The following is a 19,197-nucleotide window of genomic DNA, read 5'->3' on the forward strand; positions in this document are numbered from 1 at the left end:
GCATTCCAGGTGTTAAGGACTCAAAAAAGAATTACTTGCTTGGGCTTTCCTAACAGGAGAGCTTTTTAAGCAGAAGTTAATCAAATAGTCTTAATGCAGCAATGTTCATGACAGGATGAGAGGTGCCCAGCCAGACACAGTAGATTCCTATTTGAGAAAGCAATTTCCTCCTGTGGTAATAATTTATATTTCTACAGGCTATGCTTTATGTATCCTCAAAGTGCAGTGCTGTGGGTAAAAGTATAGAGGAAATGCCCAAGAGTGGGATATAGATCTTCAGAGGTGTAGCTTCTGTTCTGATCCCCTCTGGTTCTTGGTAAAATCATTAAGCCCCACATTTCAAACATTAGGGTCAATTTGCATTCACTCTTTTGCAGCTGTAAATAGCAGGTTTTTGTTCCGTTCCCAGAATTATTTGCAGGTATCGTTTGCATTTTAGAGTTCTGAGTTTTCACTTGTCTGTAACCTGAGCAGCTTTCACTGGTCTTGGAAAATCCTACAAATAATTATGGCTGCAAAATGGCATTTCCATCCTGGCAGTGTCCAAGGCCAGGTTGGATGGGGTTTGGAGCAGCCTGGGATAGTAGAAGATGTCCCTGCCATGGCAGGGCATTGGAACTAGATGGTCTTTAAGGTCACTTCTAACCCAAACCATTCCGTGATTTTTGAAAAGGCACTTCTGCAAAAAACCTGCAACAATAACAATTTAGCATGTTTAAAGTAGAGCCTTATGTTCCCTAACACATGAAAAAACTTAACAGAACATTGCCACTCATTTTTTAATTAGGATATTCCATAGTTTCATTAATCACTGACGGTTGTGGAATGATGAAATTTCTTTCCACACCTGGAAGCTGCAATGAGAAGCCTTCATGCACTGAACCAGAACATCTTCCTTTGGAAACAGAGGGCTGTGGGGAGAGCTTAATTTGAAGAAACAGCCTGGATTTGGTCAAAAAGCTTGATTAGGAGGAGGTTAGGAGTGTTGTAGGAGTTCTGCATTGTTTGAGCTCCTCTGTACGTGGAGGGCTGTGCTCATTTGGTGTTCCCGTCTGCTCTGCAGCCATTAGCTTTGATTGTTGCACTGAAAGGAGCATAATTAACAGCTGGATGCAAAACAAGTGTGGCAAATTGCTGCAGAAGCAGATCACTAGCTCTTCTGCCTTCTCTTGTGCACTGTTGTAGTTGTGTCAGAGTGTGAATGAAAAAGCTGTGGCTGGCTGGATCCATCTCCTGGGCACTTGGGTGCACTTTGGTCGCTGTGGTGCTGCCTCCAGACTGGAGGCTGAGCAGAACGTGGTGAGACTGAGTCGTTTTCAGCTTTGTTACACGAAACACTTCCAAATCGTGTGAACTTCCCTCCTAGGCACTGCTGACAGCCAGATGCTGGGCTGAAATGTGGCAGAGTTGGAAGGGAGAGAGGGGAGAAAGAGGAAGGGCACACAGAAACTCCAGGCTCGGTGGCTGTGGGAGTGAGAGGCATCATTAGTTACTGCTCAGTTGATAGAAAGAGTCAGCACAAGAGGTGGCACAGAAGCAGAGGGGACATTTGGCTTGGCTGTGCTCTGGCAGGACCTCCAGACACTGTCACAGCCATCCAGGTAGGGATCTGATGTTTGCTGCTTGTCCTGGTGCCACCTGCTGCAGATGGCTGTCTGACAGAGCATGAAGGTTTGCTTGTCTGAAAACCCTCCCTTAGCTCAGCCCCTTTAAAACTCCAGCCCTGCCAGTATTTTTCCCTCTGAAAGGTGAGGCCAGGTTGACAACCCTGTGTTACTCCTCATCCTTACACTGGCTCGATAATCAAACTGAGATGCTGCAGGTTTGAGTGTCCCCAGGTCTTTTTCTGGCTCACTGCAGGTCTCTGGTGTCTGATCCAGCACCACGCTCCGATGGGGAGAATTTTTGGCTGCTGTGTGAAACCTGCCTGTATTTTTGAGCAGCTCAGAAACCAGAGCTCCTTAAAAAAATCCTTTCTGGAGCTGCATTTTACCTCATTGAGTTAAAATGACATTTGTAACAGCACAGTTGCAATCAATAACTCTTGGCCATTTTTCCTTTAAATGGGAGATGAGCAGGAGCCTGTGTAACACAGCTGGGAGGGATGGGGGGATGCTGCCAGCTGCTCTGCCAGCCTGGTGGTCCAACAAGTGACTGATGTCTTCAACCCAGAATTGTGAAAAGTAGCACTGCAGGAATCAATGAGAATATTATTTTTTTGAGGGAATGATAGACTCTACCAAGATTCCTATTGATTTTTTGCCTCTCTAATGACTTGTACTACATGCACAATCGGGCAGCTCATTATTATCAGGGGAGTTGAGGCTGGATTTCTTGATGCTGACAGGTCTGCTCACAGCACACAGCATTATTCTTCTGGGACATTTAGGAGGTATGGATAGAGCTGCCAGCAGAGAGATGCCATTCATCCCTCTGGAGATGGCCCTGAAAAAAACAGGGAGGTTGAGTTCAGCACGAGCTGTGCTCTGAAAGATGAAATGGCACCGGGGCTGCCGGCATCACTTCTGTGAGCTACTAACCAGCTTTGGGGAGCTCTGTGTTCAGGAGGATTTTGGGTGTACAGTTTATCCACTTACATTCACTCCTTCTTAATCTCATCCTGGAGGTGCTGGTGCAGAAATAAAGCAGCTGTGGGAACACTTCACTCTCTGTATGCCCCTGTTTCCACATGTGGTTGACCAGAGGATGTGGACCTGAGTGTTTTCTGCATAATAAATAAAATCCTCCTTCAGCCTACCTCATTTTTGAGAGGCTGAGAGGAGTGGGTATCCAATCATCAACTACAGATCATTGACATGACTTCCTATTGTAAATAATAAAAGCCCTAACCACTTCGTTAAGCCTCCCTTCTCCAAATGACACAGATACTAAAAAAAAAAAAGCTGATAATTGGAATAGCAATAATAGTCTTTGGAAGGAAATAGCAATTTCCTGAAGCTGGCAATAAAAATTATAGGGGAGTCCATTGACCCTGCACAGACATATTTTAAGACTGCAAACCACTGGCTGCAATGGGATAGAAAATAAACACACAATTTAGAGCTCTCCTGAACTTGGGCAAAATTTATTGAGGACTAAATAAATAACTCCTTAAGACTGGACAAACCCATGGTCTGTGCCCTGTGTGAAGCAGGTTGCCAACAAGTTCCATGTTCAGCTCTGGGACGCGGGGAACTAAAGCTGGAACTGGGGCCAAGGGGAGAGTGGTGATTCCTTCTCTGGTCCGTGCACCAGCAGCAGATAAAATTGCCTGATCCCAGTTTGAGGTGCCTAAAAAACTCTGCCTGTTGTAGGGCAGCCGCCATGGCACACCTGGGGACAGCAGGTCCTGCTGGGGCTGGCAGGGGGTTCTTCAGGCAAGGCAAGCTCTGTTTGACTGCTGCAAAGTCATAATCATAGTAAAGGAAAGGGAAAATGGTGGGTGTGAAAACAGATGGATGAAAAAGCTTTGCTGCTTTCATTGTTGTTTGTAGTCTGTAAACAGCAAGCTGTCAGTTTCAAAGAAAAGGGGAAAAAAAAGAAAGATCATGTGGCTTTTTAGGTTGTGAAGATGCAGCTGTCACATAAACATATGTCCTGCTGCCCTCGTAGCCCTTTTCTGCAGAAAATTGTTCCCATCCAAACACTGAAGAGACAGAGGCAGAACTCATTTTGTTATCATCCATTTCACTTGAGTGAAATGTGCATTTAGGAACCTCAGTAATTAGTAGACAGCAGCAGCTCGTTTGCTTTTAAAATGAAAGAATAAAGCTATATTAAAAGACTGTTTTAAAAAGCCCTGGAAATGCAGGGGGATGCTAAAGCAGGCTCATGGTGTGCAGTTTCCAGGCTGTGGGCAGGAGCTGTGTGGGCAGAGAGGGCTTGCCCAGCTCCTCAGCACAGGAGTCTCTCCAGAGGGTCCCCAGGTTGTGCTGATGGTAGGTGCAGCTCCTCCCTCCAGGATCAGACTGCAGCACCCTGACACACAGTGCTCATATGTGTCCATGCTGTGTGGACTTAAAAATAGAGGCAGGGTTCAACCTTGAGTGAGGTTACCCATAATCTTCTTTTATTCATTGGTAAATAGGTTCCAGAAAGCAAATTTCCATTAATATGTTGAGGTAGGCAAGTGGAGGGGCTCATTCTGCAGTGAGCTCTCAGGGTATGGAGCATGTTGGAAAGTGAGGGTTGGGTCAGGAACTGCAGGATGTACTCATGGAATGTTTTCCTATTCCAGGATCTCAGTTAAAATGTGCCTGTGTTGTTCCATTACTGTTTGGCTGTAAAATGTCTGCCTTAACCTGGCAGTGATACAGAGCTGAAGCAGCACTGGCATCTTAATTTAATTTATTCCTGTGGGTTCAGCCATAGCATGAAACAGATATGCAGAATAAGTTGGCTCTCTGGGTACCATTAAGATTGTTGTAGATATATAAGGCCTTGTAAAATTTCTGTGCTTCCATAAAATGGGAAATAAGTATTGTAGCATTTGGAAGAATATTCAGAAACAACACAGACACTGAATTTTAGGGAAATATTTGGGTTTTCTTTTTTTTTTTTTTTGCTAAAACTTCTACTATTATCTCTTTATTTAATTATTTTTCTTGCCATTGCTTTAGGCAAGCTGGATGGATCATTGATAATACCAACATTGTTTATTCCTGCTTTGCTTGCGGCTAAAGAGACGCACCTTGCAGGGATAGGACAAGAAGTAGTGTGAACAAATTGAAAGATGGGACACATAGCTTAGGAAAAAAAATAAAAATAAAAGCATTGTCCCTGCCTATGGCACTTTAAGGTGCATTCCAACCCATTAACATTCTATGATCTTTACTGTGCACAGGAAAGTGCCTTGATGCAAAAGTAACATTTTTCAGAAAACAAACATGATTGTGGGAAAGTGGGTTTAGTGTTTTTTGGGAGGATGATTGGGTTGGTTGGTGGGGGTTTTTTTTTTGTTGTTTTTGGTTTTTTTTTTGGTTGGTTGTTTTTTCTGGAGGTGGGGGGGGGGGGAGGAAATGTATTTGTTTATTCTATTTCTTCTTTAAAAGATTCATGCAAACTTACAATTTTCAGTATCAACCAGAAAAAAATAGAGTACATTGAAGGGGATCTCATTTTTATGAGACACCAAAGAGATGAGCAGTGGAAAGCAGTGGAATAATCAGCCTTATTCCAGAATATGGACCAAATTCAAGTCTTTAGACTTTAGCACCCCTGGGAGCTGGAAGCTGATGTCTGTGCAGGTTCTTTTATGCTTTTCTTCCCAGAAGATGCAATTTGAAATGAAGTTCTGGAGTCCATGTCTTGTTCCTGTGCTTTTGCTTTTGGCAGTGCCAGTTCTCCTAAGAGCTGTGGTTGTGCTCAGTGCAGCCATCAGTGGATACAGACGCAAACAGAACAAATTCTGTCTTCCCAAATCACCCTGTGGGAGGGTCTTGTGCAGGAATACACACATGTTCAAATGAAATTATTCTAGACTCTTCTTTTTCCAGCACTAATTTCTCCAGCTTTCTGTTACATTCTGAAGCCAGCAGAAAGCAACAAATACACAAGAATATTTTCCTCAACAAAATGTGAGCTAGTGTCCACCTACTTGTAGACTACAAAAATCCTGTCTCTTAATTTTTTATTTTCCTCTTCATTGCTGATTTTCCAGCTCACCCTGTTGTGGATCAGAAACTACATCAGGACCTCTCAGTCTTCTGGTTCCCAGCCCTATGTGCAGAGACAGCTCTGAAAACAAATCTGTGTTTTTCCTGCTCCGTACATCCCAAGCAGCCACAAAGACTTTGGATTTCCAGAATAACTGGCAATTCCAGCTTGTTATCCATGAGGCAGAGGGGAGTGGGGAGCTCTGTGTGCAGCTGTGGAGACTTTGCAGTGCCAGTGTTGGTGCAGGTTGTGCAGGGGAGGTGATTTTGGGAGGCCAAAGGGGTGTAACCAGAGATGTCTCGGGTTTGCTGGGATGAACAGGGCTTCAGTCCCACTCTGGACTGGGAAATAGATATGGTTTGTCCTCAAGGAGCCAGGAATTCTTTAAGGGAGTTTGAAGGCAAGGTCAAAGGGAGGGTTTGTCCTTCTGGGTATCATTGTTCTTAGGCTGCACACAGTGTGGCTCATATCCAGATTGTGTGGCATGACAGAAAGGGATCAGAGGGAATTGCTCCTGTGATTCCCAGCGTTTCCCAGCATGGATCCTGCAATCATCCCCTTCCTATGTGCAACAAAAGCATGAGCAGAAAGGCACAGTGTGTGTCTGCTCCAGCCAAGGAGGATTTGTCACAGATGGAGCAATTTTCTCCAAGAGCAATTTCAGATTTGCACAAGGTTTGTCCAGTTGTTTGAGGATGGAAGGAGGTGCTCAGCAGTGCTTTGCTGGGCTGTTGCTTCCCAAGCACAGACAGCATCCATATTAATGGAGCATTGTCAGCACAGTAATTTATGCTGGATTCATTACACCTGAGACGTGTAGAGGCATAAAGTGCTCTGCAAGCCTTGCAGCAGATTAGAGCCTGATAGAGGCAGCTCTTTAATCAGGCAGCACGTTCCCATTTGGATGGCAATCACAGGCTGGACAGCAGCAGCCCCTGCCAGGAAGGGCTGTGCAATGAGGAGCTGGGGACTCCACAGAGGCTGTGTTTGCAGCAGAGGTGGCCTGAGAAAGCTGCAGAGTTTGGACTGTTTGTGAAGCCAAACACAACATTCGGATCCAAATCCCATTTCTGCAGCTCTGCAGGCTCCAGGGTGGATTGAACACAAAGCATTGGGTTTTGTCCCAGCTCTGCAATGAGGAGCTGCAGCGGTGAGGGTTGTTAGAACAGCTCATTTGGCAGAGGCAGCAGCACAGAATGTTGGTCTGCTCCTCATCCATCAGAGAGCTGAAATATTCAAATGACTTCTTCAGTGTCTGTTTGCCATGTGTTTAAATAAATACCCAATTTGCAAAATTTGCAGTAATGGTGCATGAAAATGAGATGTACAGTGGCGTGTACTTTTGACCCAAGGCTTGTCAGTCTATTACAGAGCAGGTCATTTAACTGGGAAATTCTATTAGCTAATCAGGCACTTATGTGGGACCCATCACTCACGCATGGAGCGTGGAGAAACGTGCTGTCACTCCCAACTTTTCAACACTTAAGAGAACCAACTGCAAGCAAATCCAGTAGTGTGGAGTGTTTTATGCAACAAAAACCGTTGGTGGTGTTTTCAAAGATGAAGTGCAAGAAAAGATATATATGTATTTTTAGTAGCTTTTTAAGGGAATGTGTGTTTACTGGAGATGGGCAAATTACACACTGTGATGTTTTCCGATATATTTTTCTTGTGTTTTTTTATTTTTCAGGAAACAAAAATCAACTGTGTCCGGCTGGCAACAAAAGGTATGTGGGTCTCTCTTTCCTGCAAAACACAATACCAGAAATGTAAAAACTGCAGTGGTGGCACAACTTGATTACAGTTCCTAGCCCAAGAACCAGCATCTTTATTTCCCCTTTTATTTTATTTTTTTAAAAAGAAGATTGCCAAGGCAGAACAACAATTTCTAAGACCACTCCACTATATTTCTTGCCTCTGTTATTTTTTTAATGCAGGGTATAATTCTCTGTGGTTCCTCCTTCCCCTCATTCTGTTGACAGCTTTTCTGTCCTGAGGACTGTTCTTGCTGTTGGCAGAACATCACTGAAAAAGTGACATTAACTTCCCATTCAATTTGTTCTCTCCACAACTGTACAAAGTAGATAAGAGGAGATCTCGTGTAAGCCTAACCTTGTACACAGCAGGGCACAATTCTTACATCATGCCATTTTCATGGTATAATTGAACAAACATTCCTGATTTTCATTGTGGTGAGCTCAGAGCAGACCGAGCTGACAGGTCACAGAGCAAACCCAGAACAGCCCCAGGTTGGTTCACAAGGTGTAGCTCTTGAGGGACCAACAGTGACAATGTCTGAGCTCCTTCTTAGAGTTTACAGCTGCTTTTAACAACTCTTCTAAAGATTTCAAAATCACCCCAGGGGCTACTTTTCCAGAAAAGATGTCAGACACCAATTTATTTGTAACACAGAGGAGCTGTGAAAAGATTTCCCCAACACACGTTGCAGTCTGCCAAGGAGCTGTGGGGAAATGCTGGGGTGCTGCCATGGGCTGTGCTACAGATGACTCTCCATTCCCAAACTTAGCTTTGCCAGCTTGTGTTCTTGCTGCTTTGCTGAAATGTGAAATACCTGCATGGCTGCCTGGGGAGGCTTTGAGAGTTCACCAAAATTGGCAGGAACCCAGAAATCCTTGAGGCACCATCCCATTTTTTCCATTCTTTTCTCTCTGTTTTGACTTGTGGCAGAAGTTAATGGCTTCAAGGTCCTTTCTCCTGATCCCTTCTGCACCTGCACTTGCAGAGGAGTTGGGAGGGCTCAAAGAAACCCCGTTAACCACTGGAGAGCATTTTCCACCTCTCTGTGGAGACATCCCAAGGCTGTCCCAGCCAGGCAGGCACTGGGGTGGCAGTGGCTGGAGCTCCCACCTGTGCAGGTGTTTTCCCTGCTCAGACTCTGTAATGCAGACTGGTGGGGCTGTAAGCAGTTGTGTCACCACTGAAAGCTGAGGAGGAGGAGCCATTTGTCCCATTTCTCCTTCTCATCTGTGGCTCTGGTGCTCCCCACACCCTCTTGTTCCTTTCCTGTTTAAAAGCTCCTTGTGAAATCTTTATTTAATTCATTCTCTGGGTTACAAACATTCTGTGTGTCTCAGTCTGTGTGTCTTCTTCCTCTCAGTTCTCTCAGCTGGTAGCAATGTGACCATTTCAAATGCCTGATTTTGGCTTTCTGGTGGTAGAAAAAGAAAGAGCAGCACTGGGTGAAATGAATCCCCACAAGCTTTTCCAATAGCCTAGTCTCGTCATGAGATCAGAGATACTGGATTGATTAATTTTTGGAAACCAGTAATGCCTTCCATTTCAGTTGTTAATTTTTCTGAAGCTGGTGGAAGAATGTTGTCATGCTAGCTGGAAAAATATTTGCTCTGTGAATATTCAAACCAAAATAACCTACACAGCTTGAAAAATCCCATTCTGACACGACCTTTTGTTTGCACTCTCTGATTTGGGCACCCCAAAATCCTGTCCTGTGTGTGTCTGACCTTCAGTTGACTTCTGCAAACTGAGATAATTTCCATTAACCCTCTTAGGTCACCAGGAAGAATCCCTGAGCCACCCAGTCAATGAGCCCCCTCCTTCTCTTGGTTCTGAATGTCATCTCTTTTTAGGAAAAAAAACTCTTGCTAGGATTAATTTAATAAGAGACACAAAAGAGATGGATAGAGCCTGAGGATGTCTAGAACCACTGCTTTTTGGTGATCTTATTCTTTAGTTTTTTTCTTTATTGACTTGAATGGAAAAGGACAAGAAATGATGGCAGTTCTAGTGTTTATTCTTGCTGTCTCAATTCATATCACTTTTGATTTATATCACTTTTGGTTCATATCACTTTTGATTTATAGGTAGATATCTTATTCCTCTGCGTGCAGTGCAGAAATCTCTGTGGAAATTCTTTTCCTCTTGCTCTGGCTCGGAATTGCAACGCTGTAATTCCCAGTGCCAGACCCTCAGCACGGAGCTGGAATCCCCCAGCTGTGCCTGATTTGAGGCAGGTGTAGCTCTCCAAGGGAGCAGGGCTGCTCACAGGCAAGGGAGCACCGAGCTGGGGTGTTGGTAATGTCACAGGAGCTGCCACAGCTACAGCTGGCCAAAGTGGCTCTGTGGGCTTTCCCACAGTTTCAGGTTTCCACATCTCCTGAGGCTGCATTCCCACCATACATTAATTCCATATGGATAAAGGGACCAGCCCCTGGAGAAGGGTGTTGTACCTGCTCTGCAGTGGGGCATGCACAGAGATACAAAACTGTGATTACACCATGTCCTGATCAAAGGCTGATAGCTGGAATGTTCTAGATAACCTCCTGTGTCTGTGCTATCTTCTGTCTGCTCATTATATTGTTGATCATCCTTAATGGCATTGCTCTGTATCCCCCTTCATTTGCATTGGTGTTTTTCTGAGGATAGAATGAGCAAACCTGAAATCTGCCTTGAACAGCATCATCAGAGCTGACAGTGAGGATACCACTGTGGTGTCTTTAATAGGAATCAGGGGGGAAAAAAAAGCCTATTTTGGAGTCAGGCTCAATCTCAGCATTAAAAGCTCTTCTTGAGTTGGTACCAGAGGGGGGGAAAAAAATTGATTTGATGCAAGAAAATAAATACATAGTACTGGTGCCAGACTAAATGTTCATTTTGGAATAGAGGCCTAATTTTCCTATTCCTAGACATTTGTCACTGAAGCAGCTCCATTAGCACCAGTGAAAGGAGTTCTGATTTACACCAGTGACAGGAAGATTAGGATCCAGGCGTGTTTAAGCAAGGCAAGAATTCTCTTGAAGTACTGGATTAACAAGGGCACTAAACGTGAGTGTGGGAGTAATTAGGCAGTGAAATGTGTTAGGCATGTGTTACTGGGGGATTGTAACACATCCTGGGTGTTGCTGCAAGGCACCTGCTCAGAAGCTGAGTCTCTTTAATTACTCGAGAGACGCGCGGGGCTGTTCCACCGCCTCTGCTCCAGCTGGCTGCCAGGGAGTTTGCTCTCTGTGCCCCACTGCCCCAACACCAAGAAAAGCAAAGCAGAGCACTTTTAAAAAGTGGTTTAATCCACTAAAAAAAAAAAATAAAAAAGCTTTGGAGCTTTCCCAGCTTTCTTCCCTCCTTTTTAGCCAGAAATAGGCTGCTCAGATGAGCCCTTTTCAGTTCAGCCCAGCTCTGTGCAGGAGCTGCTTCCCAGCTCTCTCTTCATGGCTCTCTGCATGCTGCTCCTCCTTAGATGAACTTGATTCTTGTGGTGGCAAGACGAAGCTCTCAAACCCTTTCGTATTGGGTTGTTAAACGCTGGGAGGAGGGGGTGGGATCAGCATTTCAGAGCAGCAGGTGCTCCAAAGCAGAGCCAGTAGGTTCCCAGCTGGGCCTGCACATCCCCTGAGCTCCTTCCCCTCCATCCAGTGCCTCCGTGTGAGGCTGGGTGCTGCCTGTGGGAAGGGCCAGTGGCAGGGACTCACCATCAGCCCTTGCTGGGGTGACCTTGGATGATCCATCAGAAAGCTCTCTGCATTCGTCCACTCTGTGTAGCCATCCCACACTTTGCCAGCATGTTAAACATTATGAACCTTTTGTATCTACGTATGTTATTTATTTTCAGATTTGTTGGTCTCAGATCTCTTGCCACTTCCCTTCTCACATGGGCTATTTTCTTTGTTTTTTTAATTACTGGACTAATGTTATCTTTCACAGCATTAGGCACTTGGATGCATCTCATTAACATAAAACAGTCTTTAAAAATGTTTATAATTAAACCCCAATTTACCAGTTCTCTGCCATACAATTTTCGTTCAGATGGGTTATTTATAGGTTTTGCCATTTGGTTTCCTTGACAGCATTTGTTTTAATATGTCCCATTCTTTCTGAATTAACTGACTTGTTCTCCCTGTCTTAAAACAACATATTTATATCGACACTTTATTAGAGAAAATTGCAACCTCTTACCAAGAGAGAGCGATTACCTCTTGTATTCCTAAAGTGCATTAAATTAATTTCACAGTGTAATTGAAACCAAGGCAGAGGGCTCATTAATGGTTCCTTATCTCCCGATACTCATTTCTTCTTTCCTTAAAATGTGAGTTCTTGCAAATGAAAGAATGGAACTATAATAACCATTATGAGGTACATTTTTATTTTTTTTCCTTTTTTTTTTGTCTCGTGCATGCTGCCTGGGAACCATTTTGCTTGTTCTTAGCAGTGATAGGTAGACAAGAGGTGACCACGCGAAACCCGCCCAGCCTCTTGAGCACAGGTGATTATCAGTTCAGAAAAAGGAAAACTGGTCAAACTTCCAGAGGTCTGAGCAGCTTCATGACTTCTTGTTTAATACTTGTTTTGCATGAGAAATTACTTTTATAATTGCTCCAACTGCAGTATAAAGGAGGGCAGTCTTTCATGGCACTCCTTCAGTGCTGAGGTGGAGATCTGCCTGTGCTGAGGGTCAACTGGGGGCTCAACACCTCTTAAGTCTTCACAGCAGCACCTGAGTGTGATGGAAGAGCCCCACAGATCCCCTGAGTGTGCACGGAGCTGAGCTTGCATTTCCAATTAAAGGAGCTGTGCCATTTTCTGGGGCTGATTATTGTGCTTATTCGTAGACAACTGAGTCCTGCTGTTGGAGAAATGGTGGCAAGAAAAGGAAAACTTGATTCTGTAAGCCCTCTGGAGAGGAACAGAGGAACTATGGAAACTGTAGTTTCTATAGAAACTTCTGCTGGAGCCAGAGATGCTGCAGAATTGAGCCTCAGCAGCACTAAGTCACTCACAGTGGGGAGGTTCAGAACCTCTCAAGGGTTTTGCAGTTTCTATCAGAAGGAACTTGAAGGTCTGTGTGCCATAAAGTTGCCCCAACATATGTAATACTGGGACTAGGATCATCATTAACTCCATAAAATTTAAATATGGAGGGGAGATTCCATCAGCTTGAGGAATTAAGTTCTTCTACTTCAGCCTGATGTGCACAGAATGAGTGGCTGGGATGTGGCAGCATCACATGAGATTAATGGGAAAGGAGGGCTGCTTTTTCAGTTTTTAGATGGATTACATTTCTCTAGGAGTACTCCCCTCCCAGTGATACATGGTTGTTCCTGCCTAGTTATGACTTCCTCACCCAACAATTATTTCAACTGCACATCAGCAGTGATGATACAGAGGTTAAAAAGGTGCTGGGATCCCTGGGAAGTTCAAATGCATTGGAAATAAAGGTCCTGATTTTTGATAGTGCATCAACATGGGAAGAAGGAAACTTCCTGGGAGAATATTGAAATCTCAATAAAGAACCTGGGTCTGAAATGTGACCAGGGAAATTTTGGGCTGGGTGGGAGACTGCAAAAAAAATCAGTGGGAAATGAGGAAGAAAAAAGTTCCTGCTGTTCCTACACAATTTTGCTGCACGCGAAAATTGTTGATTTAATAACTCCTGCTCCCTCAAATCCATTTCAAGAGGCTTCTTTTGTTTCCTGGAATACATTTTGGCTTTGTAGACAGATAATGTAGTTTTTAAGCAGATCTAATCCCACTTCAAATCTGTTTGTTGCTGTATTTTGTCTTCTAATACACTGGAATATTATTCCTTTGACAGGTTTATTCTGTTTGGTGCTATTTATTTCAGAGGAGTTTATCACACTTTTTAAGTTGAATGCATGAAAATGGTTGGTTGGGTTTTTTCCCTCTGAACAAATTTCTGCCTTCTAAAAGTTATTTTTTAGCACAAATTTCGTGCATCACAATCCCTTTAGGGGCTTCCTTATCCCAGGACACAGCTTTGAACTAGTGAGAACCTGGTGCAGAATGGGATGAGGCCAGGAGTGAGCTGAATTTGGTATCTCCAGCCTCGTGTCCAGAGGTCATTATCTACTCCAGGGCTCTGCTGCATTGCCAGACCCTAATCTTGGGCTCCCCAATTAAAATAGGCAGCTGGAGGTAAGAGGAGAAGAAGCACAGTGTTTAAGATAAAATCTGGGATAGTTTAGCAACGGGAGCCTGAAAACATCACCTTTGTAATTCAAAGCATGCACTGCCAGGACACAAGTAGCTTCAGGACAGAAAGGTCTTTGGAGAAACGAAAGTAAAATATATTATAGCTGTGTGAGCCGAGCCCTCCAGGAACCAAAGCAGGCAAGGATTTACCTGGAGCAGCGTGGAGGTTCTTGTCCCTTTTCAAGACCCACCTGGTGGGAAAGGATCCTCTTGGCTGTGTGCTGTGGCTGGCCCTGAGCCAGTGGACATTCACCTTTGTTTGCAGATAAATTGGCAGCCAGATAAAGGAGTGGAAATTAAAGAAAAGTCAGTGGTTTGGCATGAAAGCCACAAGTGAAGGTCAAATTAAGAAAAGGTTTCCTTTGGTTTTGTTTTACTTAGTTTGAATGCAGAGGGCATGGATGATTCCTGGCTTATGAAATTTAGGGGCTTGTTTTTCATCTCTTCTGCTTGGAAGTCTGCAGGAAGAGCTCTTGGGATGTCCCTTGGAGCCTCTTCTGCACAGGGGCTGAGGAGGGAGAAGGCAGGAAGGGACTCTCATACTTTAGAGGACAGTGAGGTTTCCTGTTCCTGACCCTCACACTCTCACACCAACGCATTTGGATGATCAGGATTTTGTCTCCATTTCCTGATACCTGCAGATCCTTTCCAAGGTGGGTCAGCCATTGGGCAGGTACTGCAGCTCTCTTAAAATGATCTTCATAAATAGATTATTATTGTCAGTGAGAGGAATGAGGGATTTGTCTTTACAAACAAGCTGTGGGTCTGCTGGTAGATAAAACCAGTGCTGAGAGATAAAAGAAACAATGGGAAGGATTCCACTGATTGATGAATGGAAAAAGACGTTTGCCTTTACAAACAAACTGTAGGTTAGCTGATATATGAAACTGGATATTGAAAGATGAAAGAAACAATGGGGAAAACCCCTAAATTCCGTAAGAATTAGAAATTAAAAGGGAGGGTTATACATTAGAGAGAAATCTTCGTTATCAGGCGTTCTGGGAATTCTGAACCTCCCAAGTACCTCAGCTATGGGGAAGAGAGAGACCCCAGGGGAATGCCCCATGGCCTCTCCCTTTATTCAAATAAAGTAAAAGGACTCTTCTGTCTCCTTTTTGGACATAAACCTCTGATGTTTGTGGATTAATTTTCCTGACATCAGTGTCCTTTAACAACACTTCCAAAGGCATGACAGAGCAAGGACTGTTACAAATACATGATGCCTGTCTCCTTAAATAGGTTTTTTTGATAAGCCAGCATTCAGAAACAGGGGTGGTATTAACAAGCTTCTGAGCTTCTTCCAGGAGCTGGACATAAAAAACTATATGGTTGCATTAGGATCTGTGATAAAATTACAAGGTAGGTGTGAGACTGTTTTGTAGTCTTATTGTAGAGGAAAAGGGAAATTTTCATTCCAGTCTTGCCTGAAAGTGCTGCTTCAACTTGGCAGAGCACAGGAAGTGCCCTGGTGTTCATGCAGCACACGTAGAGTGTGTGTACACAGGCTCCTGACACTGCCCAGCTGACTCCCTTCTGCTGGAAGAGAGATTCCTTCTCTCCATGCTGCTCCCTCAGCCTGGGGTGAAGCCTCTCAGGGCAGGTTTTTGTCGGTCACCCTGGTACCTGAGGCACCTTTGTCTCCTTGCTTCTAGCACAAATTAAGGGCTCCCGTTCTGAAGAGAGAGGAAGAAAAACAGGAGGAAAAAAGGAATAGCCTTTGTGCTGGATTTGCCTGGAATCACCAGAATCAATCATTCACTTACAGCTATTTTTTAATTCTCATTCAGCTTAGCAATGCTGATCGTGATGTCTCACTGTGTGTTTACCCCCATCCTCCTTCAGATTCCACCTGCAAGCCTGAAAATCCCTCAAATTCAAATTCTGGCCTGTCTTTCTCTCCAGGACTGCTTTGTTTTGCTGCTCTCTCTGCTCAGAATATGGTTGAAAGCTTTTGGCTCTCATCATTCTGTCAATTCTTTTTGGTCTTTGTTAAAGAAATGAGTGTGTCTCATTATAGGCTTAAGCCTGTGCTGTTTGCAGTCCTCAATAACTGGAGGTGGAAAATTGGTGTGGTGACGTGTGTGGTGATCCTCTTTGTGATATTCATTTTTTAATGAATTGCACCAAAGAAATAGCCAAAGAGGAATCTGCCTTTTAGATGTGATGAGCTGTTCCACTCTGTTGGCTCATGGTACATGGAGGCACCAGCGTCATGCACAGATTGTTTTCAGTGCTAATAAACTGCTGGAGGGGGTGGTCAGCAGACACCCTGGGCTGGTGCTGGGTGTTTCCACATCAGGATATAAAAAGGTGCCTTTCCACCTTTATCTCAGTGTTATCATTCCTGGAGGTACCTGTCTGCCCTTGTGTTTGCACTCCAGACTGTGTTTTACAGATATAGATATTATCAGGAACTGAAAACATGAGGGAAAACATTCCTGCATACAGAGCTGCTTTAATAATTTGTAGGCCACTCACATAGAAAGCACCATAAAAAAATAAATAAAGGAAATCGTGTTTACAAGTGATTTGAGAATAGCTGTCTTTTGAATACAAGCCTCTAGGTCTATTAGGAGATTTTACATTCAGCCCACTGCCTTGCCATTATGTGCTGCAAAGAAATTACTCTGATTGTGCAGATCATTTCAGCACATAATGACTGGGAGCCCAATATTTTTCATTAATTTTTCTGGGTTAAATAATGCTCTGAAGTAATTTTTCTGATTGTTTTTTTTTGTTCCAAGAGTGGATTTCTTTCTGAAGAAGCTGTGTTCTTAGGTGCTCCAATTTTGAAACCAAACCTCATCATTGCCAGACTTGTCCCCTTGCTGGGTCTTTCCTGTCTCCTGGAGGTGGCTGAACCTCCCATTTTTTGTGTTGCTTCTCTCACTTTGTCCCTCCCTCCTTCACACTTGCATTGCCTTTTCCTTGACTCTATATATTTATATATATTTCCTTGACTCTAAATATTTGACCCAGCTGTCCTTAGAATAATTTTATTTGATTTTTTTTCTTCTCCTGTTAAGCCTTGGGATGCATCTCTCTCTTCCAGAGTCTTGGCTCCTGGTGATTGTGGTTGCCCTTCCACTGCAGGACTTTGTGCCTCACCAGCTGGAAACCTCACATAAATACCTGACTTTTCCTCCTGCTTATGGCTCTCTTGAATTCCTTTTCCTGGCAGTGTCATTTTTTCAAAATGCAATATTGTAATTGCTGCCTGAAGTAAAGAATGTTTCAAATTGCAGTTTGTGAAATAGGTTTTATGGAAGAAACTTGTATCATCAGCCCTGCTTAGCTACATGCTCTCAGTAATCATTCTTTCCTGGATGTTTTTCAGAGTGCCACCTCCACAGAGGAGGTTGCTTTATATTTTTTTGGCTTATTTTCAAATAATATACCTGTGCAGAAATTGCTGGGAGAGAGATTGCCATGGTATCTTTCCCTTAGATGCCACTGCTGGTTTTCCCCCCGAGGGCACTGCCCAGGATGCCCAGGGAATGGGCACGGCCCCGAGGCTGCCAGAGCTCCAGGAGAGCTTGAGCACCACTCCTGGGGGTGCCCAGGGTGGGGTTGTTGGGGGGTCTGTGCAGGGACAGGGGCTGGGCTTGAGGATCCTGGTGTGTCTCTTCCAGCTCAGCCTATTCTGTGATTCTATGAATCAACAGCAGCATGGCCAGATTAGACCTTAATTAAAACCTTAATTAAACCATCAGTGTGTGATGATCCAGAAACCTGACTTCTCATGGGCTGATGATCTGGACAGCTCTGGGAAATTGGCCATTTGCCCCTGCCCTGCTCTCTTTGCATCTCTGCAGCACCACCAGAACTCTATCTCCCATGAATGTGCTTCCTGTACTGTCCTCTGGCTCACTGCAAGATGCTGGATCTGGGAATTTCGGAAGGGATTGAAGAGAAACAAAGTCAGCTGGGTTGCTAGGAAAGAACTAAAATGTCGAAATAGCTCTGACTGACCAGTGGAGTGCTGGGTGAGTGTCAGTGCCTGTGAAAGTCAGTGAGGCCACTGCTCTGGCTCCTGGGATGGTGCATTTTGTGCACCACAGAAAGGAGAACCTCTGAGAGCAGTAGCCTGGTGGGGTAGATCAGGCACAGACAGGGAGTCAGGGGACCTACAGTCTTCACTCCTCTGGCACTGCCTGCTATCATTTGCCGTTCTTATTAAGAAAGCAAGCTTAGGGCAAAAAATTGTCCTAGTTTGTGTTAGTGCAGAGTAATGGGGTCCTGACCTTCATGGGGGCTTTGTGTGCCACTGAAACACACACAGTAATAACAGTGGTGACCCTGCTCTGTGTCTTACTATTCCAGCATCCAGCTCCTGTTACAAGGAACAGTTCATTCCAGGAAATGTGGTGGAAGCAACCACTAGAAAATAGAGCCATAGTTAGTTTTCATTCCTTTTTAATGCCAGCAACATATGAACATGGGTTTTCAGAAAGAAAAGGATGGCCCCTCAAGTTCAGTAGTGCAGAGATTTGCAAGTGTGTTTAAAGATATTTGTATGAAATGGACATCTGAGCAGTTTTTATGGGCTGCTGTGCTCAGGGCATTTCAGATCATGCATCTCTATAAAGGAGAAAAGCAAAAGTGAATTCTAAAACAGTGTTTCTGTCAGGAGCAGCAGAAGTCATGTCCTGAGAGAAACAGCTCACAGAGCTCCTCCTGCCAGGACAGGAATGTTCTTACCTGCAGCTGGTGCTGGGGCAGGTGGGAAACCAGAGCAGCCAGAGGAGATTTAGACATCTGCGTGGAAAATACACCAGAACAGCAGGAAAACAATGGACTATTGCAGTAATGTTTCACTGCAAGGCTTTGAGAATCCCAGAGCCAGGAATTTGCTGACACTGTCACATTCTCCATTCCTGGGCACTATTAGCTGAGACAACTTACAAACGGTTGGGCTGGTAGCCTAAAGGAATTGCTGGCCTTTGCCAAGAGAGATAGAGTTGCCCAGAAGATTGGAGTGAATCAGTCACCATGGAGTGGAGGTGTCAGGATGGATAATGAGCCTTTCTTCTCCTCCTGGAACTGCAGGAGCCTGCAGTGGGGTGGGAAATATCAGACAAAAACACTCTGACCACACATTGCCTGGAGTAACGAGCAGCAGCCTGGCAAAATCAAACCAATCTGGTGGGTCAGAAGATGGAGTTGACAGCAAATTCTTATTTCTTCTAACACAGCTCACACTCCATGAGGGTATTCAGATGGTACAAAAATGAGGGGCGGCTGACTGTGCTGTTTATAGTAGAAAACCATTCTCCAACACCTATTATTTAGGGTCATGAGAGTAACTGCAGCTCAGCTGAAGGATAATTTGGAGTACTTCTGACTTTCACTTCAATGAATAGAGTTTTAGCCATTTTCAGGGAGAAATTGTACCTTTCTCATTGCCTTTGTTGTGTGACAGTGTGGGCATTGCCTGTCTGATGGTGTATAGCTCACCTCTTGCACACATTTACTGCAGGATTGTGGGAGAGCTTGTCAAATAAAGATGGAAATATGCAACCGATCCCTTATTTTATTTTCATGCTCAGGACTCCCATTAATGCATTTCAGACCTGT

General features: G+C 44.2%; 1 protein-coding gene across 10 annotated transcripts in view; it reads left to right on the plus strand.

Moving 5' to 3' along the window:
• PTPRT (protein tyrosine phosphatase receptor type T) overlaps window positions 1-19,197 on the plus strand; it is a 450,746-nt gene that overhangs the window by 355,062 nt on the left and 76,487 nt on the right. For 6 of the 10 annotated variants that reach the window (XM_038158539.1, XM_038158540.1, XM_038158545.1 and 3 more), the window contains exons 13-14: window positions 7,346-7,382; window positions 11,837-11,893. In XM_038158539.1, coding sequence (XP_038014467.1) covers window positions 7,346-7,382; window positions 11,837-11,893 — 94 coding nt within the window. The remainder of the gene's footprint in view (window positions 1-7,345; window positions 7,383-11,836; window positions 11,894-19,197) is intronic. The other 4 variants (XM_038158544.1, XM_038158547.1, XM_038158548.1 and 1 more) reach the window with 1 other exon arrangement.

Source organism: Motacilla alba, chromosome 20 (assembly GCF_015832195.1).
Source record: "Motacilla alba alba isolate MOTALB_02 chromosome 20, Motacilla_alba_V1.0_pri, whole genome shotgun sequence".
Taxonomy (NCBI): Eukaryota; Metazoa; Chordata; class Aves; order Passeriformes; family Motacillidae; genus Motacilla; species Motacilla alba.